The sequence below is a fragment of the Corvus moneduloides genome, chromosome 3 (assembly GCF_009650955.1).
Source record: "Corvus moneduloides isolate bCorMon1 chromosome 3, bCorMon1.pri, whole genome shotgun sequence".
NCBI lineage: Eukaryota > Metazoa > Chordata > Aves > Passeriformes > Corvidae > Corvus > Corvus moneduloides.
In genome coordinates this window covers 7,498,887-7,524,722 of record NC_045478.1, presented here as the reverse complement: position 1 = coordinate 7,524,722, position 25,836 = coordinate 7,498,887, and the positions used below count along the sequence as shown (strand labels likewise).

Genomic DNA, 25,836 nt, shown 5'->3' with positions numbered 1-25,836 from the left:
CGCGTGAATGTCTATCCCTATCCATATCCCTCTCCCAAAGACCCCTATTGGTCCCCTGTCGGGCCATCCCCGTTGTAACTTCTCCCTTTATAAGTTGTTGCACAGGTCTGGTCTGTGCTGGTGCTCCTTGGACTCCCTTTGGACAATAAACCTGAAGCTGTATCCAGAGGCAAGCCTCCCCACAATCTTTTACCTTCTCCCTAGTCAGGGCTGCTGACAGCCACAGCACCTGGGGCTTCAGCTCCCATGGGCAGAGCTGAACTCAGAGGAGCAGCTTTAAAGCCTTGAGCCTTCGGCTGCTCCCCACTCCTGCCGCACACCGCAGGTGCTGGCCGGGCTGAAGAAAGCGGTCACTGCAACAGTGACCCAGCTGTAACCACATCTCTGCACAGTTTGGATAATCAAAGTAAAGATTGGTCTCCACACACTCCTGCTGGACAAAGCCCTTTTTAATCTAACTAACATCCTGCACAGACTTTCAACATATTTTTAGGTGAAGATGGCAGAGGAATAGCATGAAAATGGTTTGAAAAATATTCTGCAGGAACTCTACAAAAACCCACACTATGGCTTTTCCAGGTTTTGTTGTAAATTATTCATGGAGAAAAATATTTAGTGCTCAGTGATCCAACTGGAAAGTAGCAATTGTTGTCTTTTACTCAGCACGACTGGTTATCAGTTGAATCGGCAAGCTGATCCAAACTCCTCTGCAGTTAGAACAGTGGTGACAGAGGGAATGCACATCCAGAGTCAGGATCAGCCTGTGCCAGTGGTGAAATGACCAACTTGCTGTTCGTGTACAGGAAGCCTCTGAGGGCAAACACTTCAGTGGCACAGGATGACAGCAAGGCAGACACCTGGCTTCCACCATGCTGCACTGACCTTCCCAAGGCTGTGCTTACTGATCTAGAGAGTGTTCACACTTCTAAGGCCTTGTATGAAAGTCAGAATTGGCATGCTGCATGGAGGAGAGGGAGTAATTGGTTTTGGCCTAGTTACACCAACACAATTAAGGGCCACTGCAGCAATACCAGGTCAGGGTGCCTATGAAATCACCACTTTACATGCACTGTCAGTCATGCCACAAACATGGAGACTGCTCCTATTCCATTTTACTCTGCTAGTATGTGCTTTTCATGCTGCTGTATTCTCTCCTCTTTCCCCTCCCTTTTTTTAGGTTAAATTCTTAATCCTCTTTTGAGGAAAACATTATTGGAAACAACCTCCAGTTTCTAAGTTACTACACTAAACTTTTTTCTTTTTATAGATACCTTCTTCAAAGTCTATTAAAAGTTTTGCCTGCTAGTAGAACAGTAAATTGACAGATTAACAGTTCTTGAAAAGCCTATCTCACAATATTCAGATAAAGAATAAAAGAAGCTGTACAACATCACCTCTATAAGATGTGATTTGTCATAGTCTCTACGGTGTCTGTAGATGCACTGACTGAGGAGTGAATACAATCTCTCAAGTTGGTCAACAGTCAGGTTGTCACTTTTCTTAACCACCAAATCAAGCAGTTTCTGTTGGAACAACAGAATGTGAAGTTAAGAGGGTTTTTATAAGCAGTTTTAAAATTTTTTTTTTAAGGACAAATCAGAAATGAAATATCTTTCTGAAGTCCTCCTTCGGAGGGATACATACAAATGAAATGAACCACACCTGGGTATCAGCAAGGCCACTGCTTCAGTATTTATACAAAAAGGACTCAATGTCTCTTTTCACTTCTCCACTTATACCCATACTTTTCTTCTTGTCTTAAAATTCTTTTACTCAGTATATCTAGGGCAATGTTTGTTATTTTGGAATGCTACTTCATCCTATTTCATCTTGGACACTAATTGTAATAAAGCTAATCCTAAAAACTGCCTTGATGGCTAAAGCAGACATTTTTAAGAACTTACACTGTCAGGAAAAAAAGCATCACCACATGAAAACATATCTGGACTTCCACAAATGTTGACAAACGAAAAAAAAAATAAGAGAAGGGTGTGGAAGGAGGACACAACACATGTAAAATTTCTCATAACAAAGGTGAAAGTATTTTACATAGTAGCAAAGAGTGACATTTAAGATTTTTTTTTTCCAGTCAAACAATTCTATTGTTTCCAAAGAGATTATCATCTGTACTCCACAGAAAATGGGATCTAAATTTCACAGGTCATAGTAGGTCAAGCTACTTTTTACAACAGAAGACAGCAAATTTTATTGTAATTTTGCTTAAAAAAAATGGAAAGAAAATTAATTAGCAGTCTATGATGCCAAAACATCAACACAAAATCCTATTTCCTTTCCAATCCACTAAGTTTTCTCCACCAAGTATACCTACCACAGGAAGAGAAAAGATGATGTTAGCTCCCAATTACCAGGCACCCAGCAGCTCTGACACGGCCAATTAACACATATGAGTACTGGCAAAAATGGCAATTAAAATAGTGGACTGCTGTGTCATTACTGGATTATAAGGGTAGTAATGATGGGACAGTAAGGATTCAGTAGTTTTATTAACTTTCCATCCAAGAAACACCAATTGACAAATCATTTCCAAAAGTCACTGCTGTCATAATACTTGTTTGCAGTCAAACATAAAGGAAATACTGCTTCAGAACAAAGAAAGGAAGCATTTTTCATGGAGTCCATTAACAGTTCAACTTATTTTTTCAGTTCTGTTACCTTTAGTCTGTCATGGTCAACAACTACAGAGGGTAAGGGATCCAAAGGTTCTTCTGGAACCTGCTCCAAACTTGTGGGTTTTGACTGCTCCACAGCGACTTTTCGCGTTTTCTTGCTTTTGAATATACCTGTAATTTGAAAAACAATTATCAGGATTGTGAGTCTCACAAAATGCAGCCTATTTCTTCACTTCAGCTTGCTTTGGTTGTTTAGTTTGTTGGGTTGTTTTGAATCAAGCAAGATTGTAGCAGTGCAGATTATTCATCAGCTTTGCTGAATTCTGAATGTTTACAGGTGCACAAACCCACAGTTCAGAAACACACACAAAACTGGAAATCTTTAAAACCCAACTCCAAAGTGCCAACTTTGAATGAAAACTGAATTCCACTAAGAGTTCTCATTGCATCTTTCTATTCAACAGAAACAACAAATTAAACAGCTTCTAAGACAAGATCAGATACTAAGCAAATGCTGAAATTCTTTCTGCTCAAGTGAAACAAATCTTAATTTTTCTCTCTAAAGCATCCCATGTCTTCATCACCACAGTATTCCAACATCTGCTCTACTCCCAAATCCTCATGCTTTTGTTACACATTTCTGTTTTCTTTCACCTTTGTATTCAAGTTATTGACCAATGGTATTGCAAAGAACAAAATATTTTCATATCTCCTTATTCTCTCCCTACGTTCATTCACTATTTTTCTCCTCAACTATTTAAAATGCCTTTTCTTCTGAGGACCCCTGCCATTGTAACCATCCTAAAGTATACAAAATTCACCTACCAAATTCAGAAATGTAAATACTCTTAACACATCATGCTCTTCTTGTGATATTCCTAGGACCTTTCTTGTACTCTACTACTTACCCTTAGAGAAAATATGTATGTACAAACACAGCCAACATGTACATAGTAATCTTCTCATAATTCAGATATCTCATTAAAGCTCATTTACTTTGTAAATCTCAGCACTTACTTTTGAAGTAAAGATTTCATTCTTTTAGATAATTCTGAAAAGCTCATTAAAAAGGCAATCATGCATAAGGCTTCTATTTCTGTTCCCTGAGGAAACTATCTCTCTCGTCTTCAAAGGACATGGCCCCTTCTTTTATACACCACCAGGATTTTCCTTCTCCTTCTCTTATCTTTTTCCTCCACTGTTATTGTGTTCACTGTGACTCCAAAGCCAGATACCTTCTTCAACAGATAAACAACAGTTTATCTGGCTTTTGCTAGGAGTTAAACTGCTTCAGCTTTTGCTACAAGCAAGTTTTTAAATGAATACTATGCTTTTTTATCCAATGTCAATGATACTATTATCGTATTCTCTAACAGAGTAATTCAGTATCTATTATGTGGATCAAAATACAAATCAGATAGAATATACAGACCAAAACATGTATTGTATTTATCTCAATTTATAATATTTTTGAATATATAACTACTGTTTTAATGTTATCTCAGTATTTACATTATTTCCAACAAAGCTGACACATATAAACAGAGTATATTAGTGTTAGTATGAAGATACAAATTCTTGCCTAAGATAAAAATACAGCAAGTCAAGAGTGCACTTCTGATTTTTCTATGTGGAATTAAATGCTGTAAGCATACTAAGAGTTTCAAATAAATAGTCAGCAATTAATAAAATATTACAGTGAAAAATACACACATTAACTTGGATACTGAGATAAAGACAGAAACATTGAAAACAAGTTATACCTTCTTTATCTGCTTCAGCATCTTTAGTTTCAATGTCTGTGCTCTGTAGTGTTTTCTCATTATTGCTGCAATGTGGTAACTCGGCTTTCACCAGATCACTTCCTTGACTTTCACTGGAAGCTTCCATTTTCTCCTTTGGCTGATCTTCAGATAAAGATTTTTGCTTGTTACTAGACCCATCAGTGTTTTCACAGGGTGAAACAGCATCAAGTGATTCTACTTTACCATTATGACAGGCTGAAACAGGTACACCTTCAGAGCTGTGTACAGATGTCTCTCCATTCACACAATCCCCTTTCAATGTAGAGTCCTTCCTTAATTCCTTTTCAGCACCCAGAGTAACACTGTCAGTTATTAACAGGGATTCATTTGAGCTCTCTTCTTCTGTGGATGCAAAATTGTTTTCCTTTCCTGATGTCCCATTGTTAAGCCTCTGCTCTGCATCTATATCCATAATATCACAGGAGGATTCATCATTTGTCATAGAGAGGTCTCCTGTTTCCTCTCCATTCTCTTCAATGCAGTCAGCACTGATCTCTAGCTCTCCATTTTCCAGCAATTTACTGTCCTCACCATGATTTTCATCGTCAGCAAACTTTGCATCATCTTCATCTTTCTTTAAATTATTGACTTTCCTCTTCTTAATAATGCCTTTGCCCCACTGCGAGCGCCGTCTCGATTTTCTCCGTATTCGAACTGAAAACAAACAAACACTTTTAGATGCACAGGTACCCCTCAGCAAAGAGACCAGGATATAAGAATATGCCGCTGTGTGAGGCAATCAAATATCTTCACACTTCAAGGAAAAATAAGCTGTCTGTTGATTTCAGTGTGAGCAAATCAGAGGTAACAAGGCATTTTAGAAGTATAAGGAGTGGACCCTCAGTCAAGACACTCAATTCCTGAACTATGGAAACAAGCAATTCCTACTTAAAACAGCTAAGCAATGATGTAGAACTCATTCTCATTTGAGTAATGGAGAGTCTAAAGACAGTTATTCTCATTCTCCCTTTTTAGATCTTCAGTGATTTGATACAATAAATTTATACAATAAAACAAATGAAAGTGCAACCCAAGGATTCACAGAATAATTCAGGTTGGAAGGGCCACAAGGAAACCTCTAACCTATTATTCCAACCAGGGTCAGCTGTGAGGGCCATATTGTGTTACTCAACTTGAAGCAACATAGGCATGTGATCCTTTTTTCATTATTTCTGCATCCTTACTCTTTCTTATTTCTTAGTTGTATTTTCTGTGCCTTTGAAAAATTACATAATAAACTATTTTTCAGAAGGCCATTTTATTTTATTAAGCTATCTGCAGTGAAATACAACTAACAGATACACTGACCTAAAAAAAGGCTTTGGTGCACATTTGTAATTGGATGAGCAATTGCAGAAGGAAGACCATTCAAACCTAATGCTATTGTCAACATCCTTTTCAAGAGCACTACACAAAGCTCAGAAGACCAAGGAAGACACTTGGGAAAAGTGAAGCTTCTATGTTCAAATTCAAGCAATGATGAAGACTGTTCTAATTTTGCAAAATTGCTGAAGTTGTGGCCAAGTGACAATAAATGAAAATCACAGCCAATAGTAACCAGAGACTGACAAATTTCCTTCCATTTCAAAATGATTTCTTATGTTGAGCACCTCCATAATGTTCTTTGTATTTGTAAGTTACTTTGTTTTATGGGGTATTAAGTCCTACACCTGTGTCTGCCAATCACACACAGTTACAAAGATCTTGCTTTGAAGATACAAGCACTATGCAGGTACAAGTGTTGGGAATTAATTCACAGACACGCAGAGAAGCACAGTTGTACTTCAGAACATCTCCCCATGAGTGCTGTATGTAAGCAGGTAATTTAACCACTACATTAGGAATAAATCTTAACCTTTTAGCTTGCAAGCTGTCTAAAGATACAATCACACTGCAATAAAAAGTCTCACTTGGAACCTGTATGTATTGTTACAGATTATCTTTATGGAGAACTGCAAGATCTGAGGGGAAAAAAAAAATCCCCTTTCTCCAACTATATTCACAATTTGATAATGACTTCTACAGTCGGTGTCACTCTTTTATTGATGAACTACAACCTACTCACATAACTTTTCAGGAGTTCATGTATTTTTTCCCCAAGATTGTGCAAGAGATTTTCATTAATCACTCAAGCAGAAAATCAGAAACTAAACAGGGAAATGTAAACTTACAGACAAAAAAATAATCCTGTATTAGACAATGGGTGAAGCTTCAGTGCAACTGCAAAGATGGGTAAATAAAACACAGGAGAGTAAAAGTCTTTTAAAGGAAATCTAGTACATCCTAAATGTATAAGTAAGTAAGTTGAAATTTTTTAAGATACACCGATTTTGGCTTTTAGGCTGACTTTGCTGTAATTCAGACAGATATATCAGATATATTGTCAAATATATTTGGTATCTTTTAAATCAGTGAATTGTACTTCAAATATTTTACTGGTGGCATCCCTTCTGTTCACACTGTGAGTTCCACCTGGGATGAGAATCCATAATTTGCCTAAACACACAAGTACATTCCTAAAATTCTTAGCTGTGAGAGAAATCACTTTAAAGCAAAATGGAATTAATCCTTGTGTTACCCATCTCATTAAATTTCTAAATTTGGTCTTCCCAAATGAGTTAGCAAGTCCAGCTCAATGTTTCATGCACTACTTTTTGAACAAACATTGTGTGTGTTGTTTTTTACTGCTGTTTTTAATTAGGACAAAGCAACAACAAAAAGTGAGGCAGCAACGTCTTTTGGGATGAGAGAGGAAATTTTGGCTCCAGATCCTTAACAACCAAAACATTGCTACGCAAATTTTTCTTTCACACAGACAGCCAAGCCTCTAAATGAGTGAAAAGTTGGGGAAGGAATACAACATTTAAAAACAAAACTGACCACCAGTCTTTCTGTTCTGCTTAATTCCTCCAGGTAAGTTAAAAGGGTGGTACAAGCAAGAGAAGTGTTAACCGTGTGACGAATTGTAGACACTGCCACCAGATTTCATCACCTATATTGGTTCCCTTTATATTTACTGGAAATAAAAAGGCAATACTGCAAGAGTATTATGGACCTGAGAAGCTGCCATATGAAGCAGGAAGCAGTAAAATACATCTCTGAATCCTGCAGGACAGTTGAATATGACTTAAAAAGGATGAAAGAGCTACCACAGGGTAAAACTGATGCAAAACTAAAGGCCCAGTGGGGAAGAACTAACGGGTTAACATATTGCTGCTACCTTAACGTTTATATTTTAGAAGACTGTAAACTATCAAGAGCAGAATGCAAAACGTTTTATTTTCTAGTCAGTATGATTCATGACACACTATCAGCTTCCTGTAGGTAACAGAATGGGACCGCTATTTACAGAAGAAAAACTTTAGGTGAACTTTGTTTAAAAAATGAGCAAGTACAAACAATTGCAACTTAACGCCTTAACACCTTTTCAATTACTCCTTTTAAAACTACTCATCAGAAAACTCCCCATTGATACCCAGTCTTTTGGCACTATTTGTGCCAGAGGCAGTGGAAATACTATTGTCAGAAGAGTTCCGCTTTATAGAGCTGAGTTTCTCTAACTCAAACTATTATAATACCAATTATTCACACATGAATACATTCACTTGCCTTCTAAATTGGCCAACTATTCATTCTATAATCTTCACATAACCTCTACAGATTTGCCAAAGGGATCTTAATTTCAGTTCTAGCTTCTGTCTGGTTTGCTTTTTTGTGAATCAATACTAAGCATTTTTAATGACAATAAGTATCTGTCTGACCACAAGTCACGCCTAACATTTCACCTGGGTTCACATGAAGTTGGTATCAAAACCAAATTTCCCCTGCTCGTTTTTCCCTCAAGCTGCACAATCCATGCAGACAGCATTTTTTGAAGTGCTATGTAATACAATACAACTAATCCTGAATACAAATTTACATTTTTTTAAGCAGTAGGTGAAGTTTCTCAATTCTTCTATTCCTACATTAAGACAATTTCAGAGTCATTTGAAAGACCCATAAACAAGGCAGACGGCATTTCCCCTAGGTGTGATTAAAAAGAAATTCTGTACTGTCCTTACTTCAGAAGGACTAGTCTGTTAAGTAAAATGAAACCTGTAGCAGACTTTCAGAAATTCTGAATTCTTGCCCACTGACAGGTGCTGCTTGGAGATCCTCCAGTCAGATACACTAAGTAATGACAACATCTAGTGAAATAAGCACCAACCCTGTCCAGAGCAGAGCACAGTTCTTGGCTATTAAAAAAAAGTGATAGTAAAAACCAACCAACCAACCAAAAAAAAACCTAAACAACTTGAACCAAAAAAATTCAACTCCTTCCCACTTTCCTGAAGCATTTCTGCAAGACCTAGACATAATTGTGACCTTTCTGTTTAGTATGGTCTCAGGAAATGAAATCATAAAAACATGGGTAAATGGTACAGAAGCTTCAGAGCTGAGGTATGCACTGTTGCTGTCCCCCAAATCCAGCAGCACAGTGACAAAACTGTAGACTACAGAGAAATGAAGTTAACAGTTGGAAAAGAAAGCAGACATAATTACATGATTCAAAGACTGTCAATTATTAACAAGCAAGTCTGCTTCCCTTAACGTGGAAGAGCCCTAATAAGAGGCAGCAAAGCAGAGATCTTTCTCTTGAAATTTCTGTAGTTTGACTACTACAGTACAGTGAGTGCAGCACAGTATTCAATGCTAACAAGTTCATTTTATGCACAGCAGAAAAGACCCTTCCATGCTTCCACACTGCTTAAAACACATCAGAGAATGTGACTCCTCTTCCTCTGTCAGTAAATGATAAAACTGACATCCATCAAACAGTAAATTCTCTGTTGTTACTTTATTTCATGAAGAATTCCTGAGGATTAAAACCCAAAGAAGATTCTCATGGCAAGCAAGTTCACCATGGATCCAGATTTTCAGTCTAGTTCAGTATCAAGAACCACTTAAAGCAATTGACATGTTTTAAGTTTTTCTTCCGTGATCAAAATCCTCAACACCTTTCTTGTCTTGTGTGCAAAGTAACTCAAAGAGGTTGCTTGAGAAAGCACTTATAACCAGCAACTTACACTCTCTTATGCATCATCCAGGATATCTATGTACCTGCCACAGTAATTTAGCTGCTTCCAGTAGCTCCACATTCCTTACCAAGAGGCACTAAATAGTCCACTTGAAAGTCTCTGGAGTTTCTACTCACAAAGTCCCCAAACTGCAGCCAGAGATAAGCAGCAAGAAAGAACAGATCACAGTTCCACAATGGCTTAAAAAGCAAAGTGAGGTGCCAGCTTCCACTAACAAAGCCATTTCTCCCTCCAAAGCCAGCTATAGCATTTCCACTGTCTAATTTGTGCCGGCACTACTGTTCCTGCAGTAAAACAGATAAGGGAACTAAATCCATCTGAAACATTAGGTTGTTGGATTTTTTTCTGGGTTAGTTTTCAACATCTTTGGTTGAGCTTTCCAACTCATGAATGACAGTGCTGCCACAGGCAACACAATGGAAATATGCCACCAGTGACAAGGCAACACAGCCTCTTTAGTAGTGACCTGCAGTTTTACCAGCTTAAAGTGACTGTGGAACTAATCCCTAAAAGATGTCATTTTCTTCACCTAGGATGGAGGGCACTCACGGCACAGAGCTGACAAACACATGAAAAGAACTGCATACAACAACTTCACATACTTATGATCTTTATCAGTTTATATAACAGCTTATGTTTTGTAAACAAATACTTGAAGAACCTCTGCATTTCTACTCAACAAGGAGGAATCAAGTTTCATAAGGAGGAGCTGAAATGGGTACCAAACCAATCCTGGCTGCAGCATTCCCAGTATTTTCTTCCCCGATCAACTGCCTTCCCCTACCATCCCCAGTAATACTCTCCACTCAAGCTCTTCCCAGTATTTCTCGTGGAACTACCCCAGTGTCTCCTGCTCCTCCCCACCCCAGCTGAACAGGACACGGGACACACTCCCTTCTGAGGTGTGCATGCCATGCCTGGCCAATGCCATGTTTTACCTGCTCAACTACCATTTTCAATCTATCACCTTTTCCTGCAGTAGACACGTGAATTTGTCCAGCTACCAATTTTCACAAAAACTGAAGGAACCTAATCTTTCAGCTCTCAACTCCTGTCAAATCTGTCTGAACTCTGCTAAATGATTCAGAAGTTATTAGGGGAGCAGAGATGGACAGAGAGCACAGGTATGATTTTCTTCGGAAACCAAGATAAAAATATAATTTACATGAAACCAGAGTAATTATGTTAGTAAAACACATGGCAAGACAGTCACACTGGAAAATTAAAGACGAAAATGAAGTCAAAAGAGAAGAGACAATCAGATTAATGTCACCTGTGGAGATAATTTTTAGACTTTCCACCTCTACAGATCTGCTCATTTCCCCTCTGCTGATTAGCTCTGTACAATAGCAAATATTCCAGCTATACAAATCCTTGGTACCTTCAGTTGGCTCTTAAGGACTAGGGAATGACACCTTCCTGCTGCAAGAGAGCCATTAACAAACACAAGAAGGAATGAATCATGGCTACTGGATGGTTTCTCTGTCAAGGAGGCAAAATCTGAAGTTAATAAATGGGTAATAATCCCAAGAAAATCCACAACTTCTGCAGACAGAAACATTAAGTCTTAAAACAATTTAAAGCAAACATTGCCACAGTTTTCAAAACAGAGGAAGGAAGGGATCTATCTGTTCTGAAAACTTTTTATTACAACACTTGCACATACCACTTAGAAAGAAAAAAACCCCCAAACTATTTCAGAAGATCTTTTTACCATGTTTATAAGAAAGGTGATGATAATGCTTTCAAGGACACCTCCTTAAGAGAGGCTGAGCCATCTTGCGTTACTGAGTTATAAAGAAGAGAACAAGAGAATGTAAAAAAGTCACTGATCAGGTAAATTGTAGAACCCACTTAGTCGTCTGTCAGAGGAAAAAGACACTTGATTAATTCAACAGGCAGGTATTTAATAGTGATGAAAGAAAATTTCTTTGTCACTAGGTATCACCGAGTTCAAAAGTTTGATGGGATCCCAAAAAAAGAACAGGCAGTCAAGATTTATTAGAACTCCCACAAATTCACTAAATTGCATTTTAAATTAGAAGAATTAAAAAGCCTATGGGGCTTAAAAGAACTGTTAATCAACTTGGAATTATCAGCTACGCTGGTATTTCCTTCAAACTCAGGCATGAAAAAAAATATTTCTCAAATGTTTGCAACTTTCTTTTAAAGCATCTGGTTGAAGACAGCATCAGATACAAGAGATCAAACTACTCCCATCCAGAATGCCAACTCCTACGCTACCCAGAACAAAATGACAAAGAAACAAAAAGAGACAGTTGTCCCAGCTCTGAGTAAAGATATCCTCACATTCCAGAAAATCTTTTTTAATAGTGTTTATCAAGTAACAGTACTTGCCTCTGTATCAAGTGAGAATTAATCCAAGTCAAATCTGGAAGGCAGAAGCAGAAAACAAAAGAGCAGCAAATGTAGAATAAGCGACAAAACAGCAGCTCCTAGGAATTTCATGTTAGCATCTGGATGACTGTTGATTTGCCAATATCCAATTTCTGAGTCCAAACTCAGAACCAGACCAAAAGGGAGAAAACAGTTCAAATAACCAAAACCATATGGTACCTGGTCTGCCATGTCCTTTGATAAGGCATTGCTGCAGTCACAGAAGCCTAAAGTGCAATCACTGACACCACTGTAGCAGAGAGGTCAAAGAAGAGACACTAAACAGATAAAAATCAGACAAAGACTGAGAATAAAATGGTTCCTGAGAAAGACTGTAAATGAAAGACCTTTTCTTTCTAAAAATCTTTTTAAAAAGTAGTCCAGGCAAAACAAAAGCCTTTCCATGATACAGCAGAAACAAAGTGTTCCATAGGACAGCAAAGATCACCATTTGGGGGGGAAAAAGCAAACCAAAAACCAACCAACCAAAAAAGTCCAACACAAAAAAAAGCACAGAAAACATTACTTATTTAGAAAAAACATTTTCTGCCATAGTTTTATAGATCCTTGCTTGGTATCCCTACAGTTCTTTCTAGAGAGACCACTAATCACTTAAATTACTGGGAAAAGTTAGCACTGTGTTTACTTCATATTTCATAAAATGACTTTTCTATAAAACTTGTATTTTTAATAGTTTGCATAACACAAAGGATTTAAATTTTCTTTATTTGCTCCAAATGCCATTTTCACAGCTATGCTATTTATCATATGGCACAAAAGACATCTTCTGTATGAAGAAAACATAAAATCTGCAGTTTATCACTACAGTATATTATCATTAAATGCTGCAAAAAAAAGATAAGAATGCAAAGCCAAATCTTCCCCACAGAGTTTATTTATACGTAACACTAAAGGAAGCAAGTGCAAGACAGTAAAATGGTATGTACCATGCCCCATCTACTGGCAGAATGGAGCAGTTGGATACAGTTTTATTATACAGGATCCCAATGATTAAAGAGATGCTAATGCTTTATGAGCTAACATGCGTCTAAACCACTTAATTTAGCAAACACACCAAACTGCAGACTGCTGGTGGTTGTGTTTTCCACACAGCTCCATAGAAAGGGAAAATAAGACCGTTCTCAGCAGTGACCAGAGGCAATGGGAACAGCCTGAAATACAAGACACTCAAAATTAAGATAAATAAATTATTGGTTGTGGCCAAGCACTATAAGAAGTTCCCCGGGCATGACAGGGAGCCTCCATTCTTGGAGGTGTTCAAAACACAACTGGACAAAGCCTTGAGCAACCAGCTCTGAGCGGAGCGAGACCAGAAGATGTCCAGAGGTTCCCTCCAACCACCGTAATTCTGTGATTCTATAATCATAAAACTGCTTGTATCAGACTTCTGACATATGTCCCATTTTAAGTTCCCACCACAATACCTGCACTCTTCTCAAAATACAGTCAGTAATGGAAATATTTTAAATTGTGGCAGAACTTCCCCAAATAGATTTTCAGCAACTCCTAGTAAGGCAATATTTTTAAAACTCATCTATACTGTGAGACACAATCCCCGCAGCTGTACCTTCAACAAGGGAAATGGAAGTTGCAGATGAAATGTAACTCAGGAACATGGATCACCATGCCTTCACACAGAAAAATTATTTGTGTGCCCCATTTCCAACAGCCCATCTGGTCTAATCCAATTAACAAAATATCTAAAATACATCAGAAAAAATTACATAATTCACAAAATAAGGCAACTAAAAAACTAAATAAAGTTTTATACAAAATATATAACCTCAGAAAGCAAACCAACACAATCCCAACTCTCACTCTCTACTGTACTTGCCCTGAACAGGTCCTTAAATTGGGCAGGCTGCTGCACTGTCTGCAGTCCACTCTGTTTTTAGAGAAGATACTTAACAATAATTTCTTTTAGAGTTCTCGGGTTTGTCATCTGAATTAACCTTTTTGCAGCTATTTTCTACAATACTGTGAAAACAAAGCTCCTAAAAAATAGTAATAACTTATCAAGAAAATAATGTTATGATTGGTGATTTTTTCCTTAGAGTCCTCTAAGGGAAAAAATTAATTCAAGTTCAAACAGCAGAAAACATGCAATATTTCCAGAATTATTAACTGAAAAGTACAGTTTTATCCTGTTGAATTAAATTACTTACACGATTTTTCTTGTTACTCTGATTGTGCAATACATTGCAGTCTTAAAATAAAAAATAGTATTTCTTGACCATAAAAAAAATTCCATTCTCCCTCTAAAATAATCTGTTAGAAATCCCTTCTCTAAACTTACTTCTTCCATTCAAACAATCACAATCCACAGTTTCATTTGCTGCTATTTGAGCTCCCCACAATCTGCCCAGTTCTGCTCTCACCCTTCTCTAGCTTATCCTCCAAGTACCCTTTTAAGACTGCTTCTCTTCCTCATTTCCAGTCTCTGCTGAACTGACCACATCAATCTTCAAGAGTGCCCATGTACTACCGGAATTCTTTCTGCAGATTTCTGATTGCTCATCAATTCCTGGTTCTCTCTCCTGATTACTAGATGCATCACATCCCTCCTGGACTAGCTACCTTTTTCAGACTCGGCCTTAAAAGCCATATTTTCATTTGATCATAGTCCCAAACACACTAAGCCTCAAATTTTCTTGCCTTCCAAGCTAGATCACGAAAATACCAACAGGATCAGTGCCTTAACAGTAACTTTGTTGTTTGCACAGAGACACTGGCAATTTCCTGCAGCTGATAGCTCGAGTTTTCAAACAACTGCTGCTGCCTTGACAACAGAGGGGAAGCGAGTGAGGTAGCAGAGCTGCTTTGGATCCAAGTCACCAGCAACGGCTGCTCTCCCCCTTCCCAAGGGATGTCCAGCTTGGAGGTCTATAAACCCCACCGTCTGCTGCTCAGCATGCACAGCCAGCAAAGTGCTCTGTAGAGCAGCCAGACGGAGAATCTCCATCCTGGACTTTGCAGGAATTGGAAAAAAATAAATTTGGAATCCCTTCCCTCCACTCTCTGTTTTTGCACGAGCTGCCAAATGAATAAAGAACAGCTTGGATCCAAATCATCAATTTATTATATAACAATTTATTCTAACCATAATTCCATACAGTTGACTTTAATTCCTTTAACGGAAGAAATTACAGCTTCGGGAAATAAAATCATACACCTCTAATTAATTAAACCATTTGACATCAACACTATCATTCATATATAAACAATGTTCATCTCTGGGCAGTTATCACCATGCCTAGAAAATGATTTCTCATCAAGGAAAAGCACCATGAAGGAGAGCACAAAGATGTAAAGGAAAATTTGTCTGCTTAAATCTCTCAGTTTGCCACCAATCAGCAATAATTGATAATGCTAAAAATAATATATTAATAATGGACTCCACACCTTCAGCAGGAAAGCCAAGAACAACTATCAGTATGTCCCTCATACTCACTTTCTCTCATAGTCTTATTCTTTATAATGAAAGTATCTGCTGTGTATTTACCAGCTCTAATCAACTTACCTCTTGAAAATAATTAGCAGTGCCTCTGATTACCCAATCACACCTCACAACCCTAGAGATCTTGATCACTTAACTGGATTAATTCAGTAGGCTCCAGGAAGTGTATCTTAACATCTTCCAGTAATGGTTACTGACTATTGAAAACCATTGCCATGAAGGAAAATACAGTTAAATTTGCAATCTCTTCCCTAGCTTTCAGCATGACACTGAATGTATTAAAGGCAGGAACTGAATGTAGCGCAAGTGAGAGTGTATTAAGCAGTGTAGAGGTATTTACCTGCTAATACACAGAGAGTAAACAAACCTGAAAACTCATCAAACCACTGAAAGGTGTTCTTACTGGATCTGAGCTGTCATACTGAAAACAGTCTTTTACAATGAAGAATGCAAAATACTCATACTGCATTAGAAAAATAGTTATGCTTTACCACAAAATTAGAAATCCTGCTTCTTTACATGTTGGGCAGAGATTTTATGTACTCATAAAAGGAATATTTCTTAAAGTTCCATGTGTTTCGTGCCTACAATTACTTCTGGAGATAATCAGTAAGCAGCAGCAGAGACACATTTCAAATGTCTGCCATTGAAAGGACCTCTAATTTTGCACAATTGTCACCCGAGGTACTTACAAGCACATTTATTTGCAGAGTTGGGCCACACAGCCATGGTGGGTTTTTGTTTGTTCCGAAATGCCTCTTCAACTCTGGCTTCTGTTTTCCGTACAGTGGAACCATGAGGATTTACCTGTTCTGCTGGCACTGATAAGCCTGCATGCAAAAGACAACCATACCTATTTAAATAAACCAAGCTGCAGGAAACAACTGAAGCAAAGAAGAAACTTGGAACACCATACTGCAATACGAATACATCCATTAATATTTAGCTGGACATTCAAAATAAAGATTTGAATCAAGAATATTTGGTTTCTACTGACAAAACAACTTACTGGTTGTATGGTCTTGAACTGTCAGCTCTGATGGACTAGAAAAATGTGACTGTCTCTCACACTTGGGTCCCCAAAGATTGACTCTTCTATCCATATTTCCTCTACAAGTAAATTCTTACAGACCATTTCAATTTTTTCCTTATTTTTAACAGATAATTCAAAAATAAGTGGCAGTTCATAATGGCATTGTATGCTGTATCAAAAAGAGTACCTGAGTAAGAACCTTGTATTGCCACTGTGATCTATGTTATGTAAAATGGATCCATTTCAGAGTCAATACGAGCTCTTAAATTAAGAAAATGCAATTCTGCTTTTAACAAAAAGTATGGTTTGCTTCCTGTAATATAACTTAATCTCATTGCTTCTACTGCTTCATAGGCTTTTTAATTAAATTCTAAAAAGGCAAACTTTCATACTGGTTAAGCACATTTTAAAGATATAAACGCATATCTGAAGTTTTGTATTTGTGAACTAGAATTTCCTATCCATTCACTAAAATGGTCTTCAAAATGTCATACTATGTCTCCAGCAGAAACTGAAACCAAGTGATCAAGAAGCTCCAAAACTGATGGATGCAGAAATTAAAAGATTCACACAGAAACCTTCATCTCACAATTAATAATTACAGCATAGGTTTCTAGGTACTATTCTAAAAATTTTAAACTGTGTATCAAACACATTTCATTACTCAAAACAACTATCACTTCTACCTTTTCATTTGCTGGTCTCCACAAGAAGTTGCAGGTTTCAATAATCTATTTACAGTTCTTAATTTACCAACTTAAAACTTGCTGTCCTTAGGTTTAACATCTTTCAACAACAGCACCTCATTTCAGTAATAGAGGAACAAGAAATTCTAGTTTGACTTCTATATACTGATTTTATTGTACAGTTTATCTTCCTGTTACACTGCAGTACTTTTGAGATCACTCACCAGTCACAGTACTAAGTAAAAACGGCAGATGTGTTAAAAAAACAAACAAATGAAAAAAAGTATACCACCCCACAAAACCACCAGAAAAGTTGGGGGAAAAAAAGCAATGTAGAAAATACCTTCCATTTCACAACTATGTAAGATTGCTAAATAACTTGCTAATAAAATTGTGAAGAAAATGGATATGGAGCTTTTTTGCCTTTTTCATCCCTTGCTTAAACTGCCCTGAAAGAGGCACATGTCGAACTCTAGATGAGCAGATGCACTGTGATTGTCCTGATCTGCTGTCTTGCTGAGGATGTTCTTCAGAGCAAAATGAGAATAACGGCAGAGCATTCACATCCCTTCCATCCATTACAATGACCAGTGCCAAGACTACATTCCTGAAGTGTTACCATCCAGGTGTTCTGCACCACCACAATCTTTGACACAACTCCTGATCCCTTGTGTTTGCCTTACAGCATGAGGCTTCCTCACACCTCAAGAGCTTGATATATTTTCCTCTGTTCATAAACAGTTAATCTAACACAGCTTCTTCCACGCATTCCAAGTCTTTTGGACTTGGTTTGGATAGCATTCCTTGCTAATCCCATCAGTGATCTTAGCCTTGCACATTCTACAGCTGGACCAACTGCAGAGCTCAGTTGTCACTAAAACCAACAAGTGTTGTCCAGAAGCACAAGCATCTTCAAGTGTCACCTGCAAGTACCTGTGACACTGTAACATTTTCCATGCCAATGTACTGAATCCACTTTGAATCCTGCCCATTCCTGTCTCTGAGTTGTCTTCTCCCACAAACTGGTGCTGCTCATCACGCACTTGTTACCTGAAGGCCAACTTACCAGCATCTCACACCAATGGTACCTTCTTTTACTGATTTAACAAGTTCATTGCATGATACCATCAGCCTTAATTATGACTTAAGACACTGCCCTTCTTTCGACAGAATCTGCAGGCTTTGTCCCCAGAAATATCTATTACTGGGCCACTGTCACAAAAAGGAGGGCAGCATTCCAGTTCTTGCAAACTTGCAAGAAACGGCTACAAGCCACAGAGTCATTCTCTGTAACAAAGAGCTCTTAAAAACATTTACTTTAACCTCGGAAGCAATAACCTTTAACAGTCATGGGGTCTTGGATAATTAACCAAGCACAGCTCACAGCATGACACTGCAGCCAGAATTGTGAATATTCTTATAGCTCTAATAGAAAAGTACAGAGAAGAAATGAAGGCATTATATTAGCTCTGTTTTACAACCACAGCGGATTACAATTGGTGCATTTATCCACAATTCAAGACACACATTGCAAGCTTGCACAAAATTAGACAAAAACATGAATGACTGAATAGGAAAATAAAAAGAACTGTATCCATTTTAACCTGGAGAAAGCCTATAGACACTTGCATAGTTCAAAGAAATTTATTAATAAAGGGTCCTCAGTCTACCAACAGAAGTATTTCAAGAACCAGGAGCTGAAAGTTAAGACCAGCCAATTCAGCCTAGAAATCAAATAATGGAGCTTTATACCAAAGCAGGAAACAACTTGCCAAGGTAAAGCTGGAATTATTGAAATCAGTAATCCCTAAATCAGCATGAAATTTTGTTCTAATGTTATAGCTCAGTGATTTTCAACCTTTTTCAACTTTCAAAACTTTAAAACTTTTCCATGGAGGTAGACTCTTTTCATGTAAACAGAGCACTGTTTCCACACCAGGAATATGTTTGGACTTTTGATAACTTTCCCTGGTCACTTTAGAAGCTGTACACAGACTTGGACATCTTTGGACTACAAGTTGAAACCAACTCCATTAACTCAGTAGGTGGCTATATCTCCCAGTTCTGGGCTGTTGGATTGTCAACATCATGCTCCCTTTAATGTGGATGTATGGGTTGTTTCTTATTAAAAAACAATCAATATATTATCTCCAAAACTACACTTGTACACATGCCAGGGTAAACCGAAAATCCAGTGGTTTAAATGCTGTTCTCCCTTATCATAATTCTTATCATACTGTATTACACACACTTTCAGAACACAGCTCTGGTTCCACCACATCCATGTAAGAACCCAACATTTACCTGTTCACCAGGTTCTATAATACTGTCTGTAATAGCAGGCAATGTATCCCTCTTCTGAGAAGAATGATGGTGTTTTATCAGACCAGCTCACACAATAGAAAAAAGTAGAAGAGTTTCAAGGTCAGTCACCCTTTAACCTGCACTATCTGAATCTAAGATGCATTCTGTACTTCATCTTAAATTTAAATGTTTATATTGAGATCTGTAAATTCTATCCCACATATCTACAGAAGCTTTTCTTGTTCTCCTTGTCCCTTGCCAGGCTGAATTCTCTCAGAGCTGAGATCCTAACCTGATCCCTGGCTGCTCAGTTTCTCTGTATTCCTCCCTCTGTATTTCTCTGTTTCCACTCTCTGCAGGCCTCCCTTTTGTGTTTAAGTTTGTCCAGAATCAACTTACTCATCCACACAGGCCTCCTGATGTGTTTGCCTAACTTCCTCTTTGTTGGGCAACATCACTCCTGAGTTTGGAGGAGGCAATCCTTGAGTATTAACCAGCTTTCCTGGGCCCCTCTTCCCTCCAGGGCTTTATCCCATGGGACTCTACCAAGCCAGCTCTCCTGAAGTCCAAGGTACTGAGCTTTGCTGTGCAACCCCCTTGCAACCCTAAGGATCTCAAATCTCACCACTTCATGGTCACTGCAGCCCAGCTGCTCTTGAGCTTTACATTCCCCAGCCCCTCCTTGTTGGTGGGAACAAGGTCCAGCACAGCACCTCTTCTTGGTGCCTCCTCTGTAACTTGGAGAAGGAAGTTGTCCTCTACTCATTCTAGAAACCTCCTGAATTGCTTCTGCCCCGCTGTGTTGTCCCTTCAATAAATACTGGGTCCACAAGATCCAGGGCTTGTGAATATGAGGCCATTCCTATCTGTCCATAGAGGACCTCTATATATGTTGTGTTACGATAACTGAAGTTAAACATACCTCTTTTTCTTCTTGCTTCCTTGATTTCTTCACACATCTTATTAAATTCTGGATCCAGTTCAGCAGCAATGATGGCATGAGCAGTGTCCTTCAAAGTACACGCTCTATGTCTAATTATTTTATCTAGAAAACAGGACAGCACACTTTTTTACCACAATTACAAAAATTCCTTAGCATTTCTATGTTGGTTTGTATTGTATATTACAACACTGATAGAAACAGAAGTAATTGGGAAAAATTACAGATGTATGAAAATGCAGATCAATCAAAACCACAGTACACTCAAAAATCACAACCCAGCTGTTGAAGAGATATAGGAGTTTTCAAAAGTATAAATTGCTACTTTAATCCATGCTGGCATCTATAAACAAATGCAAATAGTGAATTATGAACACACCTAAATCAACTTGCTATCAGGTGTAGCCAGTTTCCACAGGCAGATCTACACAGCATAATCGAGTGGAGTGCAAAGAGTCCCAAAGTAACAACAGACTTGTCCAGGAATTAATTTACCCACTGGGGTCTAGGAATATTCACAGTTATACTGACTGCAAAATCACACTGGACATCATCTACATCTGTAAGGTAGATCTGGCTCACTTATGTTCTTTCCCTGTTGTTTTTTTCTTTAACCCAAAATTATTGCTTAATTATTATTTAACAACTGATCAAAACCGTGCTAAAACACATTCTTTTATTCCTTACACTGAGTAGCTGTTTCTCATTTTAATCCATTAAAAAAAAACTGGCAAGAAACAAGCCTCAAGTGTGCTACATTTTCAGGCCTAAATTGCCCATGCTGGAAGCCTAAATGCAACTCAGGAAAAAACAGACCAGTTCCCCTACCTTTGAAACACACAAAACAAATTATTCCACTGTTGAAATTTGAAAAGTAATCGTAACTTAATAACTAAGCCCATATGTGGAGAAAATTGACATCTAGAATGTAGCTTTTCAATGAAACCTACAACACTCATTGTTTAACTTCAGTACAAACATATTTCATTTGTCAATCCATCCATACTGAATTACTTTTTGCAGCTGTTGCAGGTACTTCAACAGTTGCCATCAACATTCATGTCTAAAACATATTCTACAACTGGCAGACTTAATGTTTTAATAATCTTTAAAGACAACAATTAAGAATATCACTAAATATTTATTTTGCAATATTTGTAATTCTAGAAACAGCAAACTTTACAGCTGGAAAAACTGCTGAGTGAAAGACTATCCAGTATCCACCTCAAAAGAGCCCAATGTTTTCTGGGGAAAACTACTGCCCACTAAATATACTGGAAGTTGGAAGGTTTTGCCCACATATTTGTGAAGCATTATGGTTTATGATCACCAAAAAACCACCCTGCATTCATTCCAGACATAATTTTGAGATATTAAGCTTCAAAGTTCTGGAGAGATAATAATGTTTAAGAAGGCCTTGCAAAGAAGGAAGGGAAGGGAGGGGAGAGGAAAAAAAAGGAATCAAATCAGGGTGTTTGACTAAACCACCACTTTCCTCTAATCCTATGATGGGCAAGGCTTTCCCCCAAGCAGTGCTTCAAAGAGGCAAACACTCATGTCCAACATACAGTGGTTATGTTTCCATGCCTTCAAGAACATTTCCCAGTCAAACAATGGAGGGAGAAAACCCCAACATGTATTACTACAGAACCTGTCTGAAATTTTATAGCAAAGTACCAGGAAAAAAAGCCCAAAGCAACCAGTTTTTGACATCCAGACTGCAGATAAAATCAGTTAGTCTGGTCCTCCCACTGCTTTTCCAGCTTAACAACAGGACAGAAGCAGGTACAGTATGAGTCTTCTGCAAATTCAAGCATGAAGCAGAAGCAAGCATATATGCCCAGCTTTAAAGAATGTGTACATTTATAGGTTAATATTCATTAAATGAATAGATCTGAATGCATGGAATGGTTCCTCCGAACAGCCATAATGTGCTGTTTCAGGTGTGTTCACACAACAGCCCAAGAAATCCCACATGCCAGAAGAGCAATACATGCTCTGTTGTTAATAGCAGAGGACAGAACAATTTTTCATCACCTCCTATCCAAAACTGAACCTAGGAAGAGCCAGATCAATTTCTCCCAGCTCAGTTCTGACAGCAAGGAAAATCAAAATATCCCTAAAACAGGTGCTCTTCAGATACAGTCAGAATGCCAAGGGCCCACCAAAGGCTTTAATTGGTTCATATCAATTGCCCATTAGAAGTCCTCGAAAGCGTGTTATCAGGAACACAAAATAAATGGACTTTTTTTTAGTTGAAAGAAAATAATGCATCATAAACTGAAAAAATTATCTTCTACGAATATGAACTGTGTTCAAAAGGCAACGTGAAACAAGTCTGACCAGACTATACTATATCTAGGCCACACATGAGACACTGGCAAAATGCCTCAGAAAATCAAAAATTTTGAGAAGAAAAATACAGAAAAATCAGGCTTTAACCTGGTAAAACAATTTCATAAGATTTCATGAGGAACTTTTTAACACATTGGACTACATGTGTAGATCAACCCTGATGTCCAAATATCACATGTATTAAATAGAACCCTACATTGAAAGGGTGCTTTGTGTTGATGCTTTGTTGATGACTCTTGAAGCTGCTGGCTGAAAGGCTTTCTTTTGGCAATGTGCACTGTAAGACAGCCCTAGCAAAGAGCACACAATGATGTTCTTTCCTTAGTTTGGAGTGTGAACAGGTTTTACATGCATTTCAGTCTACAAATTCCTTTTTAACTGAAAGCATCCCATCACATTTTGTCAAGACAATACTGTCTAATGTCTCCTAATCAGCTGCAACTGACTTCCTTGCCTGGTGATTTATCCTGTTTTATTTCTATCCCCAAATACATAGATTTTAATTTCTGTGTACGAATTTCATGTTCTAAGCTAACATGGAAATACAGCAGGCCACTGCCAGATTGTGTGAGGATTCTCTACAGAGCTCTCCAAATTACAGTGGGGTTTTGTTGCATATACAGAGTCCATATATGAAAAAGGAGCTATCAAATTTGAAAGGGAACTACAAAACATAATTTATTAGAGAACAGCTCTGAATGCTGTAGTTTTCCTGCTCTTCTAATGTCCCCCAGGTGCACTACATGCCTTAGAATACTAAAAGCACAGACCCCTTAGGACTTGCTTATCCTAATTATCACAAACCATGCAGCTTATCTAAATGCCAGAATAGCAACAAAATACGGGATTAAATACCAGGCTTTCAGGTCTAGGTAGGCCAAAAGAAGTAGATTCTTACCTCCAGGATCTTTGTCTGGATTGTACTCCAATGCATTGCTGCAGATCAGGTCAATGTCTGTTAGAAAATCCTTGGCTGTTAAGTAGTTGTGTTTATCAATTTTGGTTATTACTGTTGACAGGTCCATTGGCTCTTTGATAACCTCAAGGTAATCTGAAACCTATAAACAAACAGCACACAGAAATGACACAGGACCATATGCATTCTTATTGAACAATGACAATCACATCTTTATACTTGGATTCATTCCACATGCTTAACTCTAAGACATTAACTAAACATTTTGATTTCCAAGCAAATTTATGCTAAAAATGAAAGTTTTATCAGGCTAAGAACATGGCATTTCCAAAGCTGCTTTCCTTCAGGAGCTCACCAATTTATCTTTCAAAATTAATTAAATAGTATTTTTGAGGGAATACACTTTAATGTAAATGTATTTTTCATTTTAGACTGATTTAGTTATAGATTTTTATGGTGCTATAAGACTGTCATGTACTAAAAAAGCAAAACCCATCAGACTAACTTGAAGCCCTAGGAAAAATTAGGGAAGCTCTATTTTGTTCACTTTGTAGGTAAGGTTCTCATTAGACTAAACAGCCAAATTATCAGCTTTTAAATACCTTCTATAAAATAGTTTCTTCAATCACTTGTTAAACAAAGAAAAGTCAGGTTTTATTGATTGCAGATGTTAGATTGGCTGTACAGAAGGACAATCCAAAGAAAAAGCCTTGTGTCAGAGTTTACTATGAGCTTAGATCGTAACTGGAGATTCAGCAACCACCAGGGCACACTAAAAAGTGTTTAACAGAATTAATGATACCATAAGGGTTTCAGCCTTAATAGTCAAATGCATCACAGCACAGCTGCTGTTACAAAGTTCACCCAAAAAATTTATGAATTTCTTATTTACTTCAAGGGGAAAAAAATATATATATTTGAATGTTTCAGTGTGATTTAGATTAGAATTAATTAAAAACACTGGCAGCCTCTAAAACAGTACTGCATTTTTTTCTTTTTAAATCACCCACATATGATGGTCACTGCCAAAGCACTTAAGAGTTAAATACATATTCAGATCAAGCCATAATGGTTCTGTAAATTTTTTTTTTTAATATAGTGGCTGCAGACAGATATTACAACATAAACTAATATTAATGCATTATTTCAGTGGACAGCAATGTGTCACTTAATTCCTTAAATACAGATACTGAAATTTATTTTGACAAATTAAAATGGCAAAAATTCTCTTTTGGTCTCCCTTTACAGAAACATGACGATATCTGGTTCAGGGACTGGAAAGCCAAGGCACAGGCTTCCTTTTCTTGTTAGCACAGCATCAGAAAATCCTCACTGGAAGCTGTAAATATTGCTGCTGATTTAGTCAGGAAAATCCTTGACTTATCACACAGCAGCATTCTCTGCAATGCAAGTAGGAGTGGAACAAACCTAACACATTTTCTAAGGAAGTCAAGCAGACAAGCTGTTGTAGAAAAGGAAAGGCTAGTCCTGTGCTGAATGCAGCAGGTGGGACAAAAAGGATTACATTTGACTTCTGGTGCTGTGATATATTAGCAGCATTCTGGCAAGTCTTCAAATAACAAATTCACATTTCTATTCTCTCCATCTACAAAACATGGACTTATTCCTTCTCTATGTGCCCTTATTCATGTAAGTTTAGACCACAGTCTTGACAGAAAGGAACTACCTTTACTACAAGTATGAAGAGTTTCCTACAATAATGGACCTCCCAAACAGTTTCACAGGAAAAATCAAACCAAGTTACTGCTCAGACCATGCTCACACTGTAGGTTGCCACATTAAACAGCTCACCAGGCTTTCAAAAACAGTCAGCTATGGAACACTATGGAAAGCTCAAATCAAGAGAGGACTGCATCAGCCCATAAAAGACGCCTGTTCCATTCTGCCTGTTCCATCCTGCAAGGAATTTACACTCCAAATCTGCTTTTTACAATGATGGACTTCTGATGTCCCATATTCATCTTTTAATGTCTTCCAAAAGAGTTGCTTCTCTCTTCAGAAAAAAAGTAGGGATCTTTTTTTGCAGGTAGCAAGCGTGCAATGCTTGCAGGGGGCCAGCATCTGATCTCAAAGTCAGACCAAACACAATCCTATTCATACAGCAGCACTTGAAAATAGATTTGCAGATCAAACTGTCTCATCAGTTAGGTGTGTACAGTCCATAATCGACCAGTTAATGCCTTATAATGTGCT

General features: G+C 37.8%; 1 protein-coding gene across 2 annotated transcripts in view; it reads right to left on the bottom strand.

Moving 5' to 3' along the window:
* ATAD2B (ATPase family AAA domain containing 2B) overlaps window positions 1–25,836 on the bottom strand; it is a 75,938-nt gene that overhangs the window by 4,035 nt on the left and 46,067 nt on the right. For both annotated transcript variants that reach the window (XM_032104035.1, XM_032104034.1), the window contains exons 22-27: window positions 23,605–23,764; window positions 20,334–20,456; window positions 16,081–16,218; window positions 4,394–5,089; window positions 2,674–2,801; window positions 1,395–1,523 (exon numbers count right to left, since the gene is read on the bottom strand). In XM_032104035.1, the coding sequence (XP_031959926.1) occupies window positions 1,395–1,523; window positions 2,674–2,801; window positions 4,394–5,089; window positions 16,081–16,218; window positions 20,334–20,456; window positions 23,605–23,764 (1,374 nt within the window). The remainder of the gene's footprint in view (window positions 1–1,394; window positions 1,524–2,673; window positions 2,802–4,393; window positions 5,090–16,080; window positions 16,219–20,333; window positions 20,457–23,604; window positions 23,765–25,836) is intronic.